The 20,450-nt window shown below is 41.9% G+C and overlaps 1 protein-coding gene across 1 annotated transcript in view; it reads right to left on the bottom strand.

Annotated features, from left to right (window-relative positions):
* Positions 1-19,681, bottom strand: part of SYTL5 (synaptotagmin like 5) — a gene marked incomplete at its 3' end in the record, with an annotated part of 104,142 nt that extends 84,461 nt beyond the window's left edge. Inside the window, exons 1-2 of the mRNA XM_080795696.1 lie at positions 19,476-19,681; positions 470-679 (exon numbers count right to left, since the gene is read on the bottom strand). Of these exons, the coding sequence (XP_080651822.1) occupies positions 470-679; positions 19,476-19,594 (329 nt within the window). The 5' untranslated portion in view covers positions 19,595-19,681. The remainder of the gene's footprint in view (positions 1-469; positions 680-19,475) is intronic.
* Between the last annotated feature and the right edge of the window lie 769 nt (positions 19,682-20,450).

Genomic DNA, 20,450 nt, shown 5'->3' with positions numbered 1-20,450 from the left:
CAATAGAGGCAGAAAAAGCTTTGCCCCCCAGCTGCTAGGGAGAGCAGGCTGGTTATTTCCTACTCATCTTGCTAGTGACCCCAGACATCTAAGGATGGCCTTGGGGAGTTGCCTGTGGCTCCGAGAAGACATGCGGAGTCATGTGGGGCTAGAAGTGAAGAAAGCTTGTGGCTGGTTTCCAAATGTACGAAGAGACCTCATTCTGTGAAGCTTCCAATTTTAAAACTAAACATTTTTAAAATTAAAAATACCATTCCCTGTCTCTATTTCGCTCGTGTGTGCTCACGCACGCTCACGCTCACCCCCACTCCCCCAGAATTCCACGAAGGCATTGCTAACCCTGGGTGGGGCTAGATTTTAATTCTACTCTCTACCCCTGAATTTTAAACACTCTTTTCCTTCTTTCTCTCCCCACACCAAACCCTTCAACCCTCAAATCTGGCGTTCCACACACAGGCAAGAAACTCACGCGACTTTGGCACAGACAGTGCACTTCCAGCTGCCATCGAGGCCCGAGACCCGACACTCGCTGCACACTCTCAGGGAGCAGGCCTGGCACGGATCTCCTCGGTCAAATATTAAGCCCAGGTTTCTCTGGCAGTGAACGCAGACTCTGCTGGTCTGTTGCTGAGTCTTCCCACTTCTACGTTTTGCTTCTAAGAGTTCATTTTTCAGCCTCCTAGTAGGTGAGAGAAGGGGAAAAAATCACTTAAAAACAAACAAACAAATAGACAGGAGTGGAGCTCTCTTCATTGAAGGGGTATTTTCATTTGGAAGAAGACTTGAAAGAATTAAGTAGTCAGAGCCAGACACTTTCAGAAAACACAGCTTCTCTCTCTTAAATCAACAATCCTTTGATACCAGTAGTTGAAAAACATAGTGCTTGTGTCTTGCATTTGAATTTTGACATCCTCCACTAGTGCTACGATTTTGCTCTTAGTACTTATTGCCATTCTATGCGAACGTCTCCAGGAGACTTTCAACACCATAACACTAGAACACCACTGACCTGGCAGCTCGCACAACAGACAGGATGCAAGAGTCTGAAATCAAATTTGGCAACACTGATAACTTCTCTTTAGTGATCCAACAGAGAGTTTTCTACAAGGACAGGTCCCACCATTTCGGAACTCAATACCTGTGCTTTCACATCTGAGGCTTTCTAACAACTCCCACCGATTTCTGGGTTTTGCTGTCAGATATGTCTAGGTTTGGTCTAGGTTCCGTCATGAATTAGCTGTGTAGCTGGAGGCAACAATTCACCCACTACGCCTTGGTCTCCTGATTTCTTAAAATGGGGGTAATAAGGTTCTTACATAATTGTTTTGAAGATTCAACAGGGTGTGTGGTGCATAAACAATGAATCTTGAAACACTGAAAAAAATAAAATTTAATTAAAAAAAAAGATTCAACAAGATGATAGATATAAAGATACCAGCATGGTGCCCTGCAATTACGAAGTGAATGCTAGTTCCATGTCCCTTCTTTTACTACCTGACATGTAATTTGTTTAGATACACACATGAGAATTGAGCTATTTAAAGGGAGGCAACAGCACAATTGAGGAATTTATTGGGAATGCAGAATCTCAAGCCCCACCTCAAACAAAATCTCCAGGTGATCAGAGTTTGAGAAGCAAAACTTTGGAACATTTGAGCTCAGATTTGGGTATACTCTGGAATCACCTGGGAAGATTTTAAAAATAGTGATTCTCGAGTCTCACCCTTCTCTCTGCCAGACTCTGATGGCATTTTTTTTAAAGTGGTACTATTTATTCTAATATACTGCCAAATATGGAAGACAGTGCTCTAAAAGATAGGTTCGTCTCCACTTTAAAGTTTCAGAGACATGTTGTTCCTTTATGCTATCCGTCTCCAGTCCCTTCTTTTTTTTTTTTTTTAAAGGTTTATTTGGGAGAGAGAGATCGTGCACATGAGCAGGGGGTGGGGCAGAGAGAGGGAGAGAGAGACAATCTCCAGCAGACTCCTTGCTGAATGCAGAGCCTGAAGCGGGGCTCGATCTTATGACTCTGAAAGATCATAACCTGAGCCAAAACCAAGACTCAAGAGACTTAATCAGCTGGGTCACCCAGGTGCCCCTTCAGTCTCCTCTTGAACACAACATTTCTATGTTCCTGAAAAAACAAACATCCCAGAATCAGTTCACACATCTCCTACCATTTCCTTTTACATTTGTGATACTGCACTTCGTTATATCAGACTAGACGAGCATGTCCCCAAAAGCAGGAATGATGACTTTAGTTTCTTGAATATACTGTTTATGACCCAACTCCGTGCTAGACTATAAGGTCCTTAAATGTTATAAACTATTTACTACCTCTTTGGGGTCTTCAAAATAACTTGTGAAGTATTAATGTCATTCACGTTCAAGACTGTGAGCAGTATACATAAAACCAGAAACTAGGTCTCTTCATTCCTAGCCTTATGAGAGATTTCTAAATGCAAAGGTTTCTAAAACCTTTAACTGTCTCCTCCATTCATCCAATGACCATTTTCTGAGTGTATATTGTATGTCAGGCCTTCTGGCATTCGGAGACAAGAATGAGTCAAAACAGGTATTTGCTAAGAAATTCCCATTATCCTCATGTTAGTCAAGAAGGGGACAAACCACGGAAGATGATTCATGGGTTAAAACAAGCAGATACAGATTGCTCTTAAGAACTCGTTCTTACCCACCAGAACACAAGCAAGAACCCACAACAAGTTTTCCTCATTCCTGGTTTAGAGCTTACAAAGTGCCTTTATGTCCTTTTATTCATGAACGACTGGCTTATGAAATTGAAAGTAAGAAAAGCTCCACACAATTTACTTTTGAAAACCTGTAGAAGCTACAGGCTTTCAAATAACAGAATGAGTTCTCATTTGAAAACCACAATTGTATTATCTGGAGAATGACAACAGATGTTTGAACACCTCGGGGCAAAAGAGATATAAAACACTGCTTATTTGAAATCTACAACAATGCATGCAACCGTTGTCAAAGAAACCAGGTAATTAAAATGGGTGGAACAAAGATAGCACTCGTGAGGGGCACCTGGGTGGCTCAGTGGGTTAAAGCCTCTGCCTTTGGCTCAGGTCGTGATCCCAGGGTCCCGGGATAAAGCCCCGCATTGGGCTCTCTGCTCGGCGGGGAGCCTGCTTCCCTTCCTGCCTCTCTGCCTACTTGTGATCTCTGTCAAGTAAATAAATAAAATCTTTGTTAAAAAAAAAAAAAGATACCACTCATGAATAGCAGTCCTACTTGAATAAGCTGCTGGGCTAAAGGGTAGTAAGTGGAGAAAACAGGGTATTCCAGGACACTCCAGAGCCAAATTCTCTTTTGGAAAACAATTCCAGGAACAGGTATCCGAATCACCTAGCAGGTCCTTAGACTGGGTGAGATCACTTGGAGAAATTATGGCCATACACTGAAACATTTTCTTAAGATTTTATTTATTTATTTGAGAGAGAGAGAGAGAGCGCACACACAATTTGGGGGGGGGCAGAGGGAGAAGAGGGAGAACTAGACCCCCCCCAACCATTGAACAGGGAGGTTCACACAGGGCTCGATCCCAGGACCCTGTGATCATGACTTGAAACACAGGCAGAGGCTTAACCAACTGAGGCACCCAGGCATCCCCCAAAGTGAAACATTTTCATTGCATCTCTCTCTGTGCTCTACTGACAAGACTATTCAGCAATCAGGTTTCACCTAGTTCAGTTCTTGCGTCTGAAAAGACCTGGGGCCCCATGTAAATCAGGCCACAACGAAACAAGAATTTCAAGGTCCCAACACACTAGTTGGGACACTGTTAAGGCAATTGGTGCTAATTGTCACACATATTCTGGGAGCCATCTCTGAGACTGTGGGAGAGGATGGGAAGAATCCCAGAGGCTGGCAATATACTAAATGGCCCGCTTTTTCGGATCGCTCTTAGAAACTGACCTAGTTTAATCGTGCCTAGGATGATGTGCATGAAATGGACATAGCCATTTTCAGACACTCAAGGGGAAAAAGGTTAAAGGGAGGGCAACGGGAACTAGGAAAGAAAGTATGCAAGTGGAGAATTGGTATCAAGGAGAAAGGGAACATAGGGAACCTGGAGAGAGGAATAGGATGGGAGATGTCTTTTCCTTCTGCTTTACTAACCCTCTGCTTACTAACAAAGCAGGGTAGGCCTTACTTGGACTTGGTTCCTGCCTTGGCCGACCCAGTCTGAGAAACGTATCTGAGGAAGGTGACTCTCTGGGCTTCAAGCATGATATCTGTTCATCTCCCGCACCCACACAGGCTAGAAATGCTTCTGGTTCCAAGCAACAAGCTTAAAAATCAGCTTCATTTTTTGGGTCCCATAACAAGATACCCAGAATCAGGTAGTTCTTGCATTAGTTCAGCTACAAATCAGGTCACTAAGGGACTCAGGATCCTTTCATCCTGAAGGTCCCCTATCTTCAAGTTGTGGCTTATCATTCTTATGCAAAATGGCCAGCCAGCTCCCAGACAGCATCCGTGTTTAAGACTGGAGGAAGGGGCAAGCTGTGTCAGCGATACCTGTCTCTTAACAGGAGCATGAAAATTGACATGGCATTCCCCCCACCCCATCAGACTTCTCCTCAGGTTCCGCTGATCAGACACCGCTAGCTGCAAGGGAGGCTGGGAGACGGGAAGGAGGAAGATGGCACAACCCTGCCCTCTGGACATTAAACGTGGTCCTGTGACTAGCACTGGACCCTGAAATGTGGGATGGGATTCCAGGTAAAATGTTTAAGAGCGAGTGCTTGCTTTACCACATCCCGTCTACTTTTCATGGAAGATGGCAAAGTCCCAAATAGTGTCTTCTCTGTCCGCGTGAGTCCTGGTCTGAGGAGGCTGTGAAAGAGAGTCCTCAGCTATTTTGTTATGGACAGGGAGCACAAATGAGAAATAAACCTCCATGGGTTTTTTTTTCAATGTTTTCTTTTCTTTTTTAAGATTTATTTATTTGACAGAAATAGAGAGAGATCACAAGTAGGCAGAGAGGCAGGCAGAGAGAGAGGGGGAAGCAGGCTCCCCGCTGAGCAGAGAGCCCGATGCGGGGCTCGATCCCAGGACCCTGAGATCATGACTTGAGCTGAAGGCAGAAACTTAACCCACTGAGCCACCCAGACACTCCAAACCTTCGTGGTTTTAAGCCGCAAAGAGTTTGAGGCTGTTCCTGTAGCATCACTGAGCACTCCCTCATGGGTAAGTCCAGCCTCGTTCTGCATCTGGCTGGTTCTGCATCTAACTTCCATATATCCTTTTGTTTTAGTTTTACTGCTGCTTCCCCAGAGAGGCTTTCTCTGACCACCAAACCTACAGCAGACACCCATCTTACTCTCACTCACAGAACCATGTTTTTTTTCCCTTATGGCACTTACTATAATTTTTTTCCCTTACTGTAATTTTTCATTGTACATTTATTTGGCTGCTTTTGCTGGTTTAGTGTTTGTCTTGCCAATTCCTCTGTGATCTCTGTGAGGGAAAGCCTGTATCGGGTGTGTTTAGCTATGCACGACGTTATAGCACGTAACCTAGGGCCCAGAACTTAACAGATATCATTTGGTTGAATGAATAAAAGAAAGCAGAAGCAGATGTTAGCAAGCATCAGAAGGAAGAGGAAGAGGGAGGGAAGGAAGAAGGGGGGATAAAGCAATAAAGAGTGAAGGGAAGGAAGGAAAACTCAAAATAAAGATAATGTTTCCTTTTATATCTTCCTCCAAGGGTGTTTATAGGAGTCAGAGGCAATAAAGTGTGGTAGGGTGTTCTGTAAATTACAAAGGTTTTACAATATGAAGCCGTCATTATTAAAAGGAGATGTCAGAAGAGAAAAATGTACAATGTTGGGTCTGTTGAGAATAAAGTCAAATTAAAATTGGCTAAAACTGAGATCAGACACACTCTGAAAAAGAAACCCAAGCCTGAGAAAACTACAGAATGTTCTCAGTTACTCGTTAAGGACTTCCAGAACTTCCTCTATCTTCCTTAACTTCATTCCTACACCGTTGTTCAGAAAGAAAAACCATTGTGATTCTTGCCGATATCAACAATCTAACCAATTACTCTATTTGTTCTTGTCTGGAGAGAAGCAAAGAGTATGGGAGATGGGTGGAAAAGGGTAGTATAGGTAAATACGGCCCCAAATCAACTGTTAAAAACTGATGAAAAATAAAAATAAGAGCCTGGTGATGGGTATTAAGGAGGGCACATACTGCATGGAGCACTGGGTGTTATACACAATGAATCATGGAACACTACAGCAAAAACTAATGATGTACTATATGGTGACTAACATAACACACACACACAAAAGTTGAAGACATTTAATACCAGCTAACACCAGTTCTTTATGTGAGATGAACTCAGGATGCTCTTGTGTTTTGAAACATTGGTTTATTCCTTAGATTTCCTTGTTGCTACACAGATGTGCTGATATTAACATGCAAATTGATGACCCATACATAACTGAAATCTTAAAGACTGAAGAGATGAACTATGTCAGCTGTAGTCAAATGATACAGTCTTTTCACTGCTATATTCTGGTGACACACTGAATTCATTTTTTTTCCATCCCATCATCAAAACTGTCCAATGCATTACAAAGACTGCCTGCTTTATCATTGCATAGACATACTCCTCTCAAATCGGGAATTGCTTTCATTATAATTCCTGTCACATTTGCGTGGCATTCTTTTTCTTTTGTTACCCTGTCTAGACTCAATTGTACTGCACATTATTTTGCACCAAAGAAGATAGGAATTTTGGAATGGAAGCAATTAGCTGCCGGGAAGAGGAAGTTATAAATAACAATTCATAAAGCGTCTTTGATTCCTTGATGCCTTCAACAATCCCCCATCTCATCTAGCAGAGCACATCAAGGCCCAAGAGAGGTAACAAACAAGTACGAACTGTATCATGGCCCAGAGCATAGGGCTCTGAAGGCAGACTGCCTGGGTTCAAATCCTGGCCTTGCTGCTTTTTATTTGAGACTTTAAGAAAATTACTTAGCCTCTCAGTGTCTCAAAATACTCCTGTAGAAAAGAATCATAATAGCTGCAATCTTGTAAGGTTGTTGTGTGCATTAAGGAAGATAATGTTGTGAACGTAAAGTGCTAAGCCCAGCTTGACATGGGCTTAGCACTTTAGGCAATTCTGGTAGGTGTCTCTCCATAGCTGTTCTCTTCTTCTTTTTTTAAAGATTTTATTTATTTATTTATTTGACAGACAGAGATCACAAGTAGGCAGAGAGGCAGGCAGAGAGAGAGGGGAAGCAGGCTCCCTGCTAAACAGAGAGCCCAATGCGGGGCTTGATCACAGGATCCTGGGATCATGACCTGAGCCGAAGACAGAGGCTTTAACCCACTGAGCCACCCAGGCGCCCCTGTTCTCCTCTTTTATATTAGTGGCATGTCTAGCTACACTTGTGCCCACTCAGAATGAAGACTACATTTCCCAGTATCCCTTGCAGTTCAGTTTTGTCATGAGACTAAATATTAGTGGATAGCATGTGATCAGAAATGATATAGGTAATCTCTAGGTCAGGACCCTATGGGAAAGGGCTATCCCTTTCCCTTGAACCCCTCTTCCCTCCCAGAGGCTGGGATGAGAACAGAGGAGTGAGCCATCTTGGTTTATGAGCTAAGCCATCAAGGCAGTGAAACAACAAAAAAAGACAAGGTGCCTAGACCCGTTTTATAATGGAGTCACTAGAACAGTATCACAAAGCTACCAAACAACCCAGGCTTTCCTAGAAAGAGTAATATATTTCCATCTTACTTAAGCTGTTATGATAACATGTCTCTGTCACCCACTGCCAAAACTATTTTCCAACAAATATAATAATAACTCAGTAAATATTAGCTCTTCTCAGTACTGTCCACTTACAAAAATGTTGCTATTGGGTTCTGCTTCAGCTTCTGCTGCAAGGCCTGCACGCTACTCCTTCTCTAGAACTAGAGTCTGATATCCCTTTAAGAGAGCAAAACCACAGTGACTGATGAAAAATATTGTCAAACCAGAAACCGTGAGACAAAAATTACTGAAGTAATATATGTAATATACGTAAAATAGGCAAAATAACATCATAGCAGCCTGATGCCAAGGGCTACAGAGCTCCTAGCATTTCCGTCTTCCATTTGCATCCAGAGGCAATGCTATCAGTGCTGGACTGGGGCAAGCTCATAATAACTTAAGGAAAATCCGGGGGTGATCAGATCTCCTTTCTGTACTCTGATATAAAAAAAAACAAAAAACATTTTTTTCATTTTGATTGTCACTTCTGTGTGCAGAACCTATTTTTAAAACCTAAACAGCAAAACACAGCCAAGATAACCATAGACACTCTGTTTTAACATCATGTCATTAAGCACTGGCAGCATCCTATGAGAAAGATGTTATGATTTCCATTTCAGAAATAAGAAAATGGAATCTCAGGTAGGAAACTTGCGGTGGGCCGCAGGGTATGTAAGTGTCACCATCAGGATTCAGGTCCGCTATTTTAGATTTCAAGATTTATACTCTTCCCCCAGATTCCTCTTGATTCTTATTCTGTTAACATATTTTTGCTCAGAAAGGACAGTGCATGTAACAACTGCTATTTCTTTCCTAGTTGTGCAAAGTGTGCTAAAAAGCACACTCAGAGTTAAACCTCGGTAAACATGAAGGGTTGCTTCTGTCTGACTTCTCCCACCAAAAGCCATCTGTCCAAGGAGCCTCTTATCACAAAGTCAAACATTCCCCAGCGGGGCTGTTCTTCAACAAACACCCCTCTGGTCCTCATAAACTTTATCTAGCTTTTGATTAGCTTTCAAATCAAGGACCATTAAAAAGAATCAAGATCATCTGAGAAATGGGGACAAGTTCAGTCTAGATAGAAAGCTGCTTCAGAGAACGTAATGAACAGGATTGAAACAGCACTTGTCTAGACAAAGAAATCTTGGGAATTGTGCCAATTTAATGAGTTTAGAAAATTGTCGCAATGATTGAGGGCGTTGTGGAACCTTCATGTCTGCAGATGATGCCAAGCACTTCCTGGTAATAAAACACTCAGCTCACAGGAATACACCAGGAGATCTCACAAAGCCATGTAAACAGACAATCAACCGTTTATTAACTGTAGTCTGAAAATCAGAGCAGAAACGGATCTCATATTTAATGAGCAAGTCTGAGAACACCTTGGAATAACTATTAATAATGATTATCTCAATTTCCTGGCCCCATGAGGAACAAAGATGTGTTTTGTTCATCTGAAACCCAAAGGATACCTTTCTTGGGCATCAAAAAGAGCAGGAAGTTCTGTTATCAATGTGGTAAATCATACAGAAAAAGAAGGGGTAAAGACAGAATCGGCATAGCAAAAAAGAAAAAAACACGGACAAATTACAGGGCTTTTCAGCATTACTGCTCTAACATTGCGAGGATTATCTTGATGGGAGGAAATTGGGCATTCATACGCAAAGAAAGATAACTTTTTTAAAAATTTATGAGGGTTTTGAAGGGGCGGGGGTGGGAGGGTGGGGGAACCAGGTGGTGGGTATTAGGGAGGGCACAGATTGCATGGAGCACTGGGTGTGGTGAAAAAACAATGAATACTGTTACGCTGAAAATAAATAAAAAATTTAATTAAAAAAAATTTATTTATTTGACAGACAGAGATCACAAGTAGGCAGAGAGGCAGGCAGAGAGAGAGAGGAGGAAGCAGGCTCCCCACTGAGCAGAGAGCCCGATGTGGGGCTTGATCCTACGACCCTGGGATCATGACCTGAGCTGAAAGCAGAGGCTTTAACCCACTGAGCCACCCAGGCACTCCCAAAGAAAGATAACTTAAAGAGAACATGGTGCCCTTGAAAAATTCTTGAAAACTGCTTCTGCTACTGAGTATGGGCACACGCTAGTTTTAATTTTTACGAACACAGAATTGACATTTATTCTAAAATATCTATAAATTGAATTTGGGTAAACTAAATTATTTTAAATGCAGCAAGGAAGGACTTACATGCTCAGCAAAGGCAATTGTCAGTACTTAATTTTTCCCATTTTACCTCTTTAGGTGGTACTTATGGGAACTCATATTTTCATAACTAGAGGTGATTACAGACAAACCACTTCCAACAATTTTCCTGGTTATCAGTAGCAGTACATAGAATAAGCGATGTCAAGCCACCATTTCTTCAAAATTCACCGAGGATGAATACAAATATTGTTTTCTTTATGTGTTATTTTTTTCTTTTTTTTTTAAACCAAAGCTGACTTTATTACATTTAATTGCAGTAAGAGATATCATGATGGTTGCTTCACTGAAATTCACCTCTGACAATTGCTTTTAGGTTCCATGAAAAGGAAGATGAGATCTGTGTTAAGCAATAAACTAATCTAATTAACAGTTCTTAATTATACCCATTTTTTTCAGATTGCTGGTTGTTTCCCAATATTCCTTCTACTCTTTTATACCAATAATAACCCGAAATGTGAGTTGCGCACATGGTCACCCAGAATACATTTCCCAGTGACATATCCAAGCTCCCTTGCAGCTAAGTACAGTCATGTGACAGAAAAGAAATTCAACAACTAGAAATTGGCTCTGGGAAGAGAGTGAGTTTTTAAAGTTTAAATTACATGTATTTGCTTATTTTCTATAATGAAGATAATCACTTCTATAATGAAAATGTACAAGAAAATATTAAATATTTAATTGAATTGAATATTTATGATATAAAATATATTGTAGACATTGATGCTCTTTACAGATCCTAGTGAGTTTAAACACTTTTGAAAAATCCTGTACTATAGAGAAGTTTCATTAATTTTAGACATTTACATGGAATGTTTATGAATTATGCTTAATTTCTCTGCAGTGAAATAATGATTGGAAAAATTAGTAAATGTGGGCTGCCTAGGTAGCTCAATCGGTGAAGGGACTGACTCAATTTCGGCTCAGGTCCTGATCTCAGGGTCCTGGGATTGAGCCCTGCGATGGGCTCCGTGCGCTCAGCAGAGAGTTTGCTTCTCTCTCTCCCTCTGCCCTTCCCCCCTTCTCAAGTACTCTCTAAAATAAATAAATAAATCTTTTTTCTTTTCTTTTAAAGATTATTTATTTATTTATTTGTTTGACGCAGAGAAAGAGAGAGAGAGAGAGAGAGAGCGAGCGAGCGCAGGTGAGTACAAGCAGGGGAGTGACAGGGAGAGGGAAAGGAGAAGCAGGCTCCCCACTGAGTAGGTAGCCCAACGTCGGACTCGATCCCAGGACCCTGAGATCAAGACCTGAGCTGAAGGCAAGCACTCAACTGACTGAGACACCCAGGCTCCCCATAAATAAATAAATCTCAAAAAAAAAAAGAAAAATTAGTCAATGCCTATCAGCCTACTATTACAGATTTAAATCAATTAAACCCTAATTCCTATTAATATATAAACATTCATATAAACTATTGATATAAAATGGTCATGTGCCTAAAATCTAAAATGTCAGAGGTGATATTTTTGTTAGTGAAGTTTTCACTTGTCTTATTTCCTTAGAAATCAAACGCCAATTTTCCCAAGAATATAGTAGGTGTTTGCTTAAGTAGAACTTGCCTGCTGAACTGACTACCTTTGGAGGGCAAGTGCTCTCACTCGCCCTCCCGGCCCCAACATCCTCCCTCAAGAACAACATGGGCTTTATGGATCTTGATTTCTTCAACTTCCAGTAAAAAAGAATGGTAGTTCTTGGAGGTGAGTGTCAATTAACCCGTGCTTGCCTGGGAGGCATGTCCTCTATGCCAATCCTGGCTAGAGCAGCAGGCAAGGAAGGGAAAAGGGTACTTGAAAGGGGAATTTGGAGAGGAGTCAAAGACGACAGAGAGAATACACACATTCTACATAAGTGACAACTTGACTTATGACTACGGTGACCCTATTATTTCAAACAAAAAAACAATATGGTCTGGCAAGTATGTTTATTTATTTGGATAATCCAATGTTGGGCATGTCCCCAAATATGAGATATGTGTGGCCCTTTCCCAGGGTGAGCCCTCAAGTAAGAACTACTTAGAGGAAAGAGCTGTAGAACCAAAATCTAAGTTTGTTTCCCTATATAGGTGTATATACGGAAATTCTTAAGTTCTCCAGTAAGAAAATCTCCAAGGTTTTAAATTCATTTAAAGCAGAGCTGGGTTTTCTTTTTTCATTTCTCTGTGACTCGAAAAGAGTTTGGGTTTTATTAGGGAGCCAGTACGTTCATGCTGGGAGTTTCTGTTAATCCACTAAGAAGCTTTGTGGCAATCCCATTAGGATTGAAACAAAATGTTTACCAAACCAGAAGTCCACTCCAATAGTTCTCCTGGTGTTTTAGGGAGACAGTGAGCCTTTAGACTTTTCAGAAGGTCAAACTAATTTTGTTCTTACTGGTAGTGATAAGATTCGGAAAAACAAACAGCCCCACAGATCAAACATTTGTAGAGTATTAAGGGGATATTATTGCTTGGTACTTACTGGTCACTCTAACTTCCAGGCTGAATGTGTAACTCTTGAAATCACTTCAAATCCATTTGAACTGAATATTTAGCTTATCCGCAGGACTCCAAATAGCCAATTTGAATACGCTTTGCCCTTCCGTTTCTCCCTTCTCTTTCCTTCCCTATTCTGTTCTAAAATGGTGGAATCAACCACATAAAAACAAAGCCATAACGTGAATGGCAGTTTCCGGGCTGGGATCGGGGGGTCTCCTGATGACACTAAGCTCTGGCTTGCTTCGTGGTCTCAGCAGAGCCAGCTGTGCGGAACAAAACATAATACACTTGCACTTGGATTTCAGTCAGCTTAAAGACTAGAACAGCATGAGAAACTCCCGTCAGTTTTCACTGTGTAAAAGCGATGCTTCAGTAAATGTCAGAGCAACTCTGGATAATGTTACCCAGCTTATAGGTCAGAACTATCCGTAAACACCAGGTTGAAGGAAGGTTTTCTGTTTTGTGCCATTTCTCCGAGAGGAAGGCTATGGGGGGACTTCTAACAGGGTCAGAAGAGGTGTCCTGACGGCGTAAACGTCACGCCATAGAGGAAAGAGAATCAACGTGGAACGGGAGACTCACACTGTTGATGTTTACCAGCTTGGCAAATTATTTAGGAAGTTTCAGTTGCTACAGCTGTCAGAATCATACAGATGACACAGGAATTAAATGAGGATCACTTGAGAATGAGTAATCCCTTCTCTGGTGTGAGGCTGGCAGTGAAGAGTTTACCATTCCCTTTTTTCCTGACCTCCTGAAGGGTCAGATACATCCTCCCCAGAAGTTAAAATTGACCTAAGAGGGGCATGTGAGCTCTGCAACCAGCTGGTGGGGCTACACACCAGAGCAGGGCCACTTACTAGCTGTGCAAACTGGGATGAGTTATTTAACTTGGTACTTCAGTTTATCCATCTGTAAAATGGGATATTAATCATTCTTATCTCGTCTGGAAAATGAATGTGTGAACTGTCCCTAACAATTCTGCAGAACCTTCTGCTAGTTCTTGGTATTTTCGCCACCTCCAGGTGCACTGTACGGTTCTTCTAGAGAGGCAATGAAATGCATTTACGCTGTTCCAGCATGAGCCATGACAGACTGAGTAAGGCATAACTACCTCCCATAGATGGCAGGACCCTGTGAGACCAACTAACCTCACAGACAGAAGCCAGAGTTCCATCTCTGATAGCCGATGGGTCCCAGTCCAACTCCATCTTATCTCTTAGACTAGAAATGTCCGGTTGCTCAACGAAGGTGCCTTATCGGGCGTTCAGGTGTATATGCTATCCACAAGGCTGGAATCTACAAGGCGGTGTTTTCAACACGAAAGGTGAACAAATTATGCCATTGAGCCAAATCCAGCCCACCACCTGTTTTAGTAAATATAGTTTCATGGCCCATACCCATTTGTTTACACGTTGTTTATTGCTGCTTTCAGACTACAAATGCAGACTGAAGTAATCATCACATAGAACATATACCCAGTAGCGCCTAAGGTATTTACTATCTGGTCCATTACAGAAAAATTTTACTGACTTCTGGTCTATACCATGGAAAAAGCCTGATTCAAGACTGTGAACTTCTTTAGGTTTCTGGGTCCAACGAACATTAATATTGTGTCTCTGCTCACCTTTATTTTTCTTCAATATTTCATTTTTTTATTGGAGAGAGAAAGAGAGAGAGAGAGCACGTGCAAGAGCGGGGGACAGGGAGAGAGAGAGAAGCAGGCAACGGCGGGGGATGTTTCCAAGGCACCAAGGGCAGGCCTGTTTCCATGCCAGTGTGTACGTGCACGCATGTGTGTGTATGTGTAACTAGGGGATGCTCTGTGAAGCTGGGAGGCCCAACCCCGCAGAGACAGGAATGGAGAGACAGCAGAGCCTCGGAGAGGGTGGGCACTGGAGAAGAGTCCTCACAGGCCATGTTGACCTCAGCTCCCAGGAACAGCAGGTGCTTTGGGCTCAGGCAGTGGCTGGGGACAGCTACACCTGCTGGGCTGGGCTTTCAGAAGGGGTGGCTGTAACCATGGGCACATCCTTAGCTGGGTTCGTGTACCCATCCAGTACCCTGAGATCAGAAGGCAGACCCTTAGCCAAGTGAGCCACCCAGGCGCCCCTCTGCTCACCTTTATTACCCCAATAACAAATACACATTTGGCCTACAGAAAGTTCTCAGCAAATGTTGATTACTTCTGAATCACAGATTATAGGATGCCTTGGGCTGCATGTAACAGAAAATCAGACTGACATCGCTATAAGTAACATGGAAATATAGTATAGTGCTTATAGAAGAAGCCAAGCGGTATGGCAGGTTCTAGGACATGAGGAAGTTGGCAACAATTCTCTGCCATTCTTTTGGCTCAGCTTCATCATTGTGCTGGCTTTCATCCTCAACAGCAACTGCGGTAACATGTTTCACTGAATATGTACAGTGGGAAAGAGAAGCTTCCAGAAACCTGGGCTATATGTTTGAGTGGGTCATCGTTGGCCTCATGTCTACCTCTAAACCAATGATGGTTACTAGAGGACAATTAGTCAAGGGATGATTAATTAATTTTTAAAAATCCACTGCTGGGGGCGCCTGGGTGGCTCAGTGGGTTAAAGCCTCTGCCTTCGGCTCAGGTCATGATCCTGGGATCCTGGGATCGAGCCCCACGTCGGGCTCTCTGCTCAACGGGGAGCCTGCTTCCGTTCCTCTCTCTCTGTCTGCCTCTCTGCTTGCTTGTGATCTCTGTCAAATAAATAAATAGAATCTTTAAAAAAAAATCCACCGCTGGAGGTGAAGAAAATTGAAATTTGTGTAGGGAGGAAGAAAAGAGAAATGTATGCTGTCAGGAGACCAGCAGAGTTCATTACTGAGACAAGCCCAAGAGTAGGTGCCAAAGAGAACATTAAGTCCAGATATGTTTTCATGTACTGTGGCCAAATGGAAATGACATCTTCTCAGTAAGAGTAAAGCCCAAATGAACTGCTAAAATTATAAACTGAAGATTTCTTAGACAGGCCAATACCACAAAGTAGACATTTAACAGCGTTTGTTTTTAGGCGGGGAAGATCAAGCAGAGTAATATTTTGTTAGTAAGATTTTTTTTTAAGAGGAGATACAATGAACCATGTCTTCTTTTAGGTTAGGGTGAGCTCTTCCAAAGTTAGAAAAATCTAAGGTACAAAATGATCAACAAAGATCTTTCTGTGCTTCCAAACTCTATTTTTTTCCATTTGCATTCACTGTTGGTAGCTCAATTTTATTGGCATCACTTCCTTCCTCTTTTTTCACTGCATGAAAGCCATCATTAAAGCAAAGTGATTTCTTCTTCACAGAGAACATTTAAAATACTCTTACTCCGTAATAGTTGAAACCTGTGTCTAGATATCTCCTACCATTTCTTCCTGCTTGGTCTGAAGGAAAATAAATATATTGGAGCCTTTTGGGTGAACCTAAAATGCTCTGTTAGTAGGTAGACACCTCTTTCCAGACTACAGTTCATGCCTGGAGGTAATTATCAGGTTTGCCATAGGCCTTCTGGGTGCAGAGCACCTTCAGGAACACCCAGAGACCAATCTCATTTTAATTAATGCCACACTTTGGGGCTATGTGGGCTGTAGTGCACAGTCGGGCATCGGGCCTAAAGCACTGATTCAACACAATTTTGACATTCCTCTATGTTTCTATTTTAAGAATAACCTACTGCAATGAATAAACACACAAAGAAACAATAAATTCACTGCTTTCCAAAGTCTTGTTGACTTACTTTCTGTATCACTTACTTCTCTGTAATCATCCTAATTCTTTTTTTTTTAAGATTTTATTTATTTATTTGACAGACAGATCACAAGTAGGCAGAGAGGCAGGCAGAGAGAGAGAAGGGAGGAAGCAGGCTCCCTGCTGAGCAGAGAGCCCCATGCGGGGCTCGATCCCAGGACGCTGGGATCATGACCTGAGCCGAAGGCAGCGGCTTTCACCCACTGAGCCACCCAGGCGCCCTCATCCTAATTCTTAAAACTTTTATTGGTCTTCCATTTCCTTCTGAAACTCATTAGCAGAATCTGAAGGCAGTTTTGTGGTTCATGGTAAACAGCTAAAACACAGCTGACAGGTAATTGCCAATGTCAAATCTTTTTCACATTTCAAGGCCAAGCTCAAGCGTTAGCTCTTCTGTGAAAACCATTCCTTCAGTTTCTTATTCATAATTAATTGCACGTCCTCTGGACACTGACAAAATATCGACCTACACTTCTATAACACGGTAAAAACAATCACCACCACAGTAATTAAGTTCAGTAATTAAACAGACCCTGTTTGGTCTGGCAAACTTCTTCGTTGGCTTTTCCAAAAGCTAACTCTGGGATGGAGATTTGTGGGCAAGCGACTTATGGAGTACCCTTAGGAGGAACACAGAAGGGAAGGGCGGAGGCAGGAGGGAAAACGGGGAAGGGGCTAAGTGAGGGTGTGGTCTTTAGGGGAAGTCCCATCTCAGCATGATTCCACCGGAAACTGTGAGGCAGAAGCTCCTCGGCAAAGGCTGTCAGCCATTGGCTTGGGGCTGCCCAGCAGGGACAGAAACTCAAGTTTGCCTGGTACTTGTGGCTCTCTAGCCCTACAGCCAACGCTAGACCCCAAGGGTAGTCCTCTAAAGAAGGTACTAGACACCATCCTTAGCAGTAAACATGTGGAAACTGGGAGATGAGAGCACAGACCCACAAGAGACCTGAGTGGAGCTCAGTAGAGCACTGCTAGTGTTCACTACAACACATACCAACAATAGGGGCCATGATTCTAGCCAGCAATTATTAAGTACTTGCTGTATGCCAGCATTCTTCTAAGCCCTTGATAATATTAGCTTATTTAATCCCTACAACAATCTTATGAGGTGCCTAATGCTATCATTTCTGTTTTGTCAAATGAGGGAACTAGATTTATCCATGGAAACAACCTATCTAAACTGACACAAAGACTTCACTGAGATGTGAATCAACAAACATGGCTTGTGATTCAACAGCATGTACCCAAAACACCACGCCACTCACTTCGGTGTGACTTCTCAATATACAAAACTGTTAAGAGTGACAGAACCCAAGTCATCTGGCCTGGGCTCATATGTTGATAGCTGAGAAGAAAAAGAGACAATATATTTAATACAATTGGTGCAGGGAAAAAAAAAACCTCAATAAAATATTAGCCACTATTTTTATTAAAGATGAGAAGAAGATACAGCAGCTTTAAAAAATCTATTTTCTATAAAGGTATCACTTAGGTCTATCAGAGCCTTTCTTTTGCTTTCCTCAAATAAGTTTGAAGAACCAGGAAATCAACAGCTTCATTCGCAATAGCTCTGCTGTATGTTACAAAGTCCGCTAAATTTCTTTACGGAGAATAAGGGAAAAGGACAAGGGAAGAAACAGAAAAGGGGAAAAAGAGTATAACAGATTATTAGGGAAAGTTTTTGGGAATGATAGAAGCAAACATTCTGAAGAAATTCCTATTCATTGTACTGCGGCGTTTCTGAGGCCGCGGCTATTAAATTGTGTTCTCCTGAGTAGAGTGATTTTTAATTCCCCCGGGCATGTCATCAGTTACCAGCTAGTACCTCACCTCCCATAAACAATATAACTTTTTGCAGCACATTAGAAAATTTAGTCACTTTTCGTGACTGGAATACAACTGCCAAAAAAACATCATTTCTGAAATCTTTAAAAATCATTAACTGCCTTAACCTGAATTCCAGGCATAGAAAAACTGCAATAATTTTCATCCAAGCCTTTATTCCTTTAAGATTGCTTGAATTCTTATGAAGGATGGAAATAAAAATTCTGGGTTCTTAACTATGAAGTAAGCATCAATTGAGAATATTTCAATGTATTTCCAATTCTAGGATCCTAGTTCCTTTAGGCACACTGAATATCTTTGCAACATAAGAAGATAACCATATGACAAGTTTTCTCCTCAATAAAAAATGAAATCCAATAAACTTAGGCTTTTTGTGGTCTTTCAAGAATTTTCCTTGTGGTTGACTTCCAGTTTCACAGCGTTGTGGTCAGAATGATCACAGTTCTGGGAAACACGAAAGACACAGAAGCTACCTGCTGCACTGTGGGTAGTCGCTGAGAAGGGAACTCTATGTTTTCTGCTCCTCTAGTCAGGGGTGAGATGGAATAGCCAAATATACTTAACAAGCAACCCAGCACAAGCAGCAACCCATCCCAATGGGTGTGACGACCAATCAGAACAATGCTGGGACCGTTAGGAAGAGTTGGTGCAACCAATCAGAATGGCTGCGGGCTGAAACACAGGTGAGGTCATGCCCGGGGATCCAGCTAAATATCAACCTTGCCTACAACGGATGGGAAACTCAACTGGGCCCATTCTACTCAACATTACTCACACAGAGACTTATTTTTTTAAAAAATTCAGGTCATGCATGGGGTAAAATGAGAGTTTTCCTCTCTCCAGATCCCCTTCTGCTCTCAGCCATGGTGGGAAGGAATTCTCAGAAAGACTGACCCGAGAAAGGCATTATAAATAAATAATTGTGAACTTACGTACCAGGCACTGCATGTGTATTGTCTCCCTTAATCCTCGCAACAACACTATGAGGTGGGCAATTTTATTATCCCTGTTTTAGGGATGAGAGAACTAAGGCATGGAGAAACTGAGTCACTCGGACAAGGTCACACAATATATCTCAGAGCTGGTATTCAAACACAGGCAGGACTTCCACTTCACTACCGCTTAGGGTATTATTAACAAACAGCATTCCCATCAGCACCATATCCTCTGCTCGATTCCACCCTCCCATCTAGCTAATGATAAAATATCAAAGACATTCTCTGATATGTGGGCTACTGCTGGGGACCCATAATGTCCCTGACCAACATTTGTCTCCAGCATGGTCACAGTTGCCCAATTTCTGATCTAACCTGCTTCAAAGAGACAGTAGTCAAGAAAAGCAGAAAAAATTTTAAAAAATAATATTACCTTATTCTCTTGTCTTCCACTTTTTTCAAGTATTCATCTCTCTTTAAGACTCCCAGGATCATTTCCTTCTCATGATCTAACAGAAATGACAGATTGATAAACTCCGAGTTCTTAGACATGGTATTCCAACAGCAGCTCTGAATAGCGGTGGTTGAATCTTCCAGGAAAATTGATATCCACAGTTCTGGATGGTAATCAGGTATTCTTCTGGGCTACACAGAAAAGAGACACCACTGGGATTACATTCCAAGAAAGTCTTTATTGTTCTAACCGAGAAAGATCACCAAAGCCTTTGCTGCGGTGTCGGGTCAGGGGGCAGCTAAGTTTCACCGATGGTGACGAAAGCCAATCCTTCAGAATGGCACAGAGCAGGAATCATATCTACTGAGGCAGAATCCAGAAAACCCAGGGAAGACAGAGAAAGCAGAGAAAAACTAGGTAGGAAAATTAATCAGGCCATTTCCTGAAGAGCGTACACAGTGTCTACTGTTTGAAATAGTGATATACTTGACTCAAAAAAATGTTAATCATAAGCAGGCAATTATTAAGTAATTTATTTAATAAATTATTATTTGATTTTATGGCTTATTACCATGAAATATTATTTATATTTAGTTGATTCCAGGTTCTCTGTGCAAATTCAGCTTTTCTCCCTTATAATTAGCTTCCTTTACTAGCTAGGTCCTGCTACCACCCTTACAGCTGACCCATGGGTGAACTGAGTCACCACTGTGGGACACCAAGTGCACAGTCTGGACTGTTCCTTAACTGCCTCCCCCCTATTGCTTCCCTTCCTCCCCACAGCTGGGATGACTGCATGAAAAGCACTGCTGGCAAAACAAATATGAATCAGTGCTACATGTATCCATTGGAATGTTTCGTACAACCATAGCAATGAATGAAAAAAAAAATCAAGTTACAGAAGACTTCATGCAGAATGACAGCATATATGTGAAAGAAAAAAAACTGTAACAA

The sequence above is a fragment of the Martes martes genome, assembly GCF_963455335.1.
Source record: "Martes martes genome assembly, chromosome: X".
NCBI classification, from domain to species: domain Eukaryota; kingdom Metazoa; phylum Chordata; class Mammalia; order Carnivora; family Mustelidae; genus Martes; species Martes martes.
This window is presented reverse-complemented; position numbering and strand designations above follow the sequence as displayed.